The 5,692-nt window shown below is 61.1% G+C and overlaps 2 protein-coding genes across 2 annotated transcripts; one reads left to right on the top strand and one right to left on the bottom strand.

The window, feature by feature from the left end:
* The first annotated feature begins 338 nt into the window (after positions 1-338).
* Positions 339-2,165, top strand: H696_03202 (hypothetical protein). Its single transcript, XM_009497086.1, has 3 exons — positions 339-367; positions 549-765; positions 971-2,165. The coding sequence occupies exons 2-3, from the start codon at positions 569-571 to the stop codon at positions 2,118-2,120; spliced, it is 1,347 nt and encodes a 448-aa protein (XP_009495361.1). The 5' UTR covers positions 339-367; positions 549-568; the 3' UTR covers positions 2,121-2,165.
* A 565-nt stretch (positions 2,166-2,730) lies between these two features.
* On the bottom strand, positions 2,731-5,004 carry H696_03201 (hypothetical protein). The gene is made up of 5 exons (XM_009497085.1): positions 4,726-5,004; positions 4,531-4,601; positions 3,991-4,416; positions 3,481-3,855; positions 2,731-3,319 (listed from the first exon to the last, which is right to left on the bottom strand). The coding sequence occupies exons 1-5, from the start codon at positions 4,862-4,864 to the stop codon at positions 2,801-2,803; spliced, it is 1,530 nt and encodes a 509-aa protein (XP_009495360.1). The 5' UTR covers positions 4,865-5,004; the 3' UTR covers positions 2,731-2,800.
* Between the last annotated feature and the right edge of the window lie 688 nt (positions 5,005-5,692).

Genomic DNA, 5,692 nt, shown 5'->3' with positions numbered 1-5,692 from the left:
GGGGGGGGGGCCGGTGTATGGGTGGGTGTAGGGACGTATAGGCGGGTGGGTGTTTTCGTCTGGGGGCAGGGGCCAGGTTGGAGCGCGGCCTGTGCTCGGTTCAACCCAGTCTCTCCTACCTGCCACCCTCCGAGGCAACCGGCTGCCAGAAAGGGGACTGCCCCGCCGTCCGCTGGACCGGTCCAGCCCTCTTCCACCCCCCCTCTCAGACAGAAGCGCCTGCCGTTCCTGCCTGTCCCCCCTTTCCTCTGTTGGCCTCGTCGATCGAGACCGCAGTCCTCCCCCCTCCCCCCCTCGCCCTCTCGCCCTTCGGCTTCCCGCACGTATTCCCCCGAGCGTGTGTGCGTGTGTGTGTGTGTGTGGTCCTGTATGTTTGCCTCGCCATCAGTTGCCGCACATCCACCATAACGATCATTTTTACTCTTGCCACGTCCTCGGCACCCCCTCTGTCGCCCTTCGGCTCGCCGTTCCCCTCTGATCCCGTCTGACACTCCCGCCCCTCCCTCCGGCCATTCCCACTCTTCCCTCCTTCCCCTCCGCCTCCCCAGTCCACCCCCTCCGATAAACAATGCTCTACATCATAGCCTCTGCGCTCGCCGGCCTCGCCGTCTTCGTCGGTGTCTTCGGCCAGTCTCCGGGCAAGAAGAACTTCGGCAGCAACCACTTCCCTCGTGGCCCGAACTACCGCCCCCACTTCCGCGTCCTGGCCATGATCTACCGTGCCATGTACCGCCTCGGCCTGCGCCCTGGTGCCATCAACATCCAGTGCGTGCCCCTTCATGACGTTTGGCCGTCTTGCTGCTGCTGCTGCTGTTGCCCTCGGCACACCCGGACACACACTTGCAAAGACCCTCCCGCACCCATTGGCCCTTCGGCCCGCACCCATCCTTGTTCCTCCCCCCCCGCCTTTATACTCACATACGCGTGCACGCACACACACACACACACACACACACACACATACACTCAGGCACTACCACGACCTGATCGATTCCGCCCCCTCCAAGCACTTCGGCCCTCAGGACGACTGCCATCGCAGCCTGCGCATCTTCACCCGCGGTGTCGAGGCCAACCCCAACATCTCGGCCATCGGTCGGATCATGGTCCGCTCGGCCCTGACCCGGTGCCTCAATGCCCGGTTCAATGTCATGAAGTTCGTCGATGAGCACCCGGAGATCGTCGACGTCAAGATCGATCGCCCGATCATCATTGTCGGTCTCCCCCGCACCGGCTCCACCCTCCTCCAGGGGCTGATGTCTCGCGACCCGGCCTCCCGGTCTCCCTATTTCTTCGAGATGATCCAGTTCCACAACCCCACTCCTCCCACCACCAAGGAGGGATTCGCCACCGACCCCCGCATCAAGATGACCGAGGATCGCCTCAAGACCCTGGACAGCCTGGCTCCGGGCTCCGTCGCCGAGATGAGCAAGTCCCACCCCGCCCGCGCCTTCATCGTCGATGAGGAGCTCATGATCATGTTCCACCAGCTGGTCCTGGAGTTCTACCTCCTGGCCGCCGGTGACGAGTTCTTCAACACCTTCGTCGACTGCACCCACAAGGAGTATGCCTACATCTACACCAAGCGCTTCATCCAGATGATGCAGTGGTCCTGGGCCCCGGACTCCCACTGGGTGCTCAAGTCCCCCTTCCACTCCCTGTACATGGAGGATCTCATGAAGCAGTTCCCCGATGCCCGCATTGTCATCACCCACCGCAATGTCCACTCCGTGGTCCCGTCCTTCGCCAAGCTCATCGAGGTCCAGGCCTGGCAGTTCTTCGAGGATGCCACCGTCGACCGCCGCATCGCCGGTCGCTACGCTGTCATCGCCTCCCAGAAGATGATCGAGGGTGTCGAGCGCTTCCGCAAGTTCCACACCGGCACCAAGCCCTTCGACTGCCGCTACCCCGAGCTCGTCAAGGACCCGGTTGCCATGGTCAAGCGCATCTACGACCACTTCGACATGGACTTCACCCCGGCCTTTGAGAACGCCCTTCGGAGCTTCATCAACGACAACCCCCAGGGCAAGCACGGTCGCAACACCTACACCCTCGAGGACTTCGGTCTCTCCGCCCAGGAGCTTGACGAGACCTTCGCCGAGTACCAGGCCCAGTATGCTTAAGCGCATTCGACCTGCATCCCGTTCTCTCTCTCTCTCTCTCTCTCTCTCTCTCCCCTCTCTTCCTATTAGGCGGTCGGGAGTTCGAATGCGGGGCCGATCCAAGGAAAGGCCCCGTGCTCTTCGTCTCTTCTCTCCTCCTTTCGGGAGGGGGCGAAGGTCTGGGCAGCTATTTCGTCGGGTGCCATAGTGTCGGGCGAGGAGCGCCGCCGCTCACAGGGGGGGGAGAGATGTGCGAAAGCGAGAGACGACCCCAATGCTTGGAATTCTGTCTCTTTCTCGCTGCGATCTCCTTCCTCTCCCCCCCGTCTGCCCCCCTCCCTCCTCCCTCTATTGTAGGGGGAATCCTTCGTCATTCTGCCCTCTTCTCCTTCTCTCCTTCATTCCTTGTGCGCCCTGCTCCCTTCGTCTTGTGTGTGCAGTCCTTTTTTCCACTTCAATAAAAGTCCCATACAAAATATCGTATTCTCTCTCTCTCTCTCTCTGTGCGCGCGTGTGAGGGGGCTCGTCGAAACTCCGCCTTATGTGAGCTTGTTTTCCGCGCAACGTTCCTTGGTTGTTCATCCTCATGGGTAATTCACGCAGACTGGCATGTCCAGGCAATATGGAATGGTCGCTGTCCTCGCATTGTCTAGTGTATTGGTCTGCCATCCGTTTGCATTTCGAGGAAAAAAGAAACCCGTCTAGAAGTCCGAGTCGGACCCGCTGCTAAAGTCCCAGTCAGAGAGGTCCGGATCGCGGATGGACAACGGTCCGGACAAGTAGCCACCATCCACCGGGTCGCCCATTGCCTCGTCCGTACTTCCGCCATCACCAGCCTCGGAGTCGCTTTCAGGGCAAACAATTGGCTGCTGGAGGACAAGCGGCCGGCTGGGGGCCGGGGTCGTTGGCGCCCTCGGGACAAAGGGATCAGACAAAGATCCAGCGATGGCTGGAAGATCGAACGGGTCAGCTGCTTGAGCAACTCTCGGCACTCCCCCACCAAAGGGGGGGCTCATTTCGGAAGTACGACCACCGGCACCGGCCCCTCCGGGCCAGGGGATATCATACTGCTCGGGGTTCGGATCAACCGCCAACACAAGGCTATTTTGCGGAACATCCGCCTGAGGTCCGTCATGGGCCGTTTCAAAATGCAGCGACATGCTTGGATGCATGCGCACCCGGAGATACTTATAACTGCCGGCAATGAATGTGAGGAAAGCCTACGCATATGCGTATGGATGTGTGTGTGTGTGTGTGGGGGGGGGGGGAGGGCGAGTGAGCAGGGGGGGGGGGACCTTGAGTGGTCGCAACGCTGGGAGGGATGGAGCGAAGGAAGTGTCACAGCCGAGAGCCGCCAAAGATGACACAAGGCATCACGTACACGGAATTCCGGAAAGGCAAACACCACTTGGCAGGAGCACGGTGGCCGAAGAAGGTGGAAATCCTCGACGGTGAATTCCAATCGGCTGCTCATGGCCACCGGCCGCGGACTTGACGCGCCTCGATTGACCATCAGTGAGCTTCCCCCATTGTCGGAGGGTCCCCGGGGGTTGAAGGACCTCTGTGAAGCCCCACTTCCGGTGCCGGTGGCAATGTGTGGCGGCGTGACCGTCTGAATGGCCACCGACTGAGTGGGAACATGGAACTGGAGTGCCACCAATTTTGTGGCCGGGGGAATGTCCGCCAGGCAATGGTCAAGGAACTTGGCCGAGATGAGGGCATCCCCATGCTCCGAGCTTGGCTTGTAGGTGGGAACCTGGATATTGCGCGTGTGTGGTGGTGCGTGCCTGTCAGCACAGCGCCAGGGCGGAGGCCCATGCGCAGGCTCGAGCGCCAGGGGCCCTGCCTGCCGAGCATGAATAGACCAGACACGAGAAGGATGACAGCGCACCTCGAAGGGATCTCGCCAATTGAAGCGATAATGTTTGACAATGCCGGTTTTGCAATAGAAAACCACGTCGCACATGGAAAGACTCAGATCAAAGCGCATTTTGCACTTTTCCACTCGCCGCGTGGCCCGATGATGAAATATAGACTGGAAGGTTTGCGCAGAGAGACTGGCCAAGAAGGTAACCGGCTCATGGTCGACGATGATCCGGCCGCTTCGTTTGTGCCTGAAGGTGGAGCTTCCGGGGCCGCCAACACGCACCAGGGATCCCCAATTGGAGTTGGGTGACGGCCCACCCCCATAGAAGAGGGAGGAGACATCATCATCCAGAGGCAGGGCCGCGCCAGTCTCGAAACGTGTGAACAAGGCTGGCTGCAGACGCGATGTCATCTGAACCGAGGAGGAAGAACTGAAGGACATGAGATCAAACTGCATGGCCCCAAAGAACGGTGAGTAGGACGGAGGGAGGGAGGGAGAGGGAGAGAGATAGAGAGAAAGACAGATGCCGACGAGGGAACATCATTCAGGCCTGATGCTACGCACGCGATTGGAAAAGCAAATGAGGGCAATATCCTCCGAGAACTTCCCCATACAGGCGACGATTCGAACGAGATCTATGTTGGCCAGTGTCAATCGCATGAAGCCCGGTGAAGATGTGAACACGCATGCATGGGTGCGTGTGCACATGTGTGCATGCCGAAAGAGAATGCAGGTTCCCCGGAGCGAAGGGAGGCGTACGGTGAATGGTTGTGGCCGGAAACTCGCATGTCACACTGGAGCGTGAGGATGCAAAAGCTGGGTCATATCCAAGGGACGAGATGTCCATGCCCTGATGCGAAAGGAAGCCCGGGGAAAACCCATCCCGAAGCGAGGCCATCACAATGATGGGGGAGGAGGACCCACGGGAGGCCCGGGAGGCAAAGTGCAGAGGAGAAACCCCCCGAGGAGAGGGAATGGGCAGAGGGGCGCAGGAAGGGGGGGAGGGTACGAGGGCTGGGGGAATGGAGAGCCACCCATCCGGGAGGGGATCTCCCACTCCGGTCCCTCTCCCTTGTGTGTTTCCTTCCTCACGAAGAGGCCTTCCCTTGCCCGGCGTCCCCCCCCCCCCCCCCCCCACTGCCTCCCCTGCCTCCCGGGCCGATCGGAGCGCGATCCGACATCCCCAACAGAAAGACCAGATCGCATGATGAAAAGAAAGATCGCTCCTCTGACCGTCGCGCCACCGCCACATGATCAGCGCGAGAACCATGGTCCCGAAGATTCCAGAAGCCCTTGTCGTCGAGTATCCCACATTGTCCCGGGTCTGCAGAAGTTTCTCGAAGCCCGAGGGTTTTCCCTGCGCCCCCTCCTCCTTCCAACCCGCTTCCGGCTGGCGGATGAGCCAGGAGGATGGGGGGGGGGGGAGGGAGAGGACCGGGCGGGGGAGGCATGAAGGGGGGGGCTAGTCCGCCCCCGCCCCGAGCACGAGAGAGGTTCCGTCCTGGCCGGGCCGGCCCCACGACTGCTGCCGCAACCACGAGCAGTGCCAACCCCCCCTTGGTCCCTCACTGTTCGTTGGTCTCACGGCACTGTGGGATGATCGCGGCCCCTCTCTGTTGCCCTTGCTCCGCTACGCGCTGGTGAGAGAGTGGTGTGCTTGCCGGCTTTCTGGCCCGCGGTGATGAGACCGCCTCCTTCGGCCGCGCGCGCCCCCCCCCCCCCCCCC

This window comes from Fonticula alba (genome assembly GCF_000388065.1).
Source record: "Fonticula alba strain ATCC 38817 unplaced genomic scaffold supercont2.4, whole genome shotgun sequence".
NCBI classification, from domain to species: Eukaryota; order Rotosphaerida; family Fonticulaceae; genus Fonticula; species Fonticula alba.
Note: the sequence above shows the minus strand (reverse complement) of the source record. Positions and strands in the feature narration are given on the sequence as shown.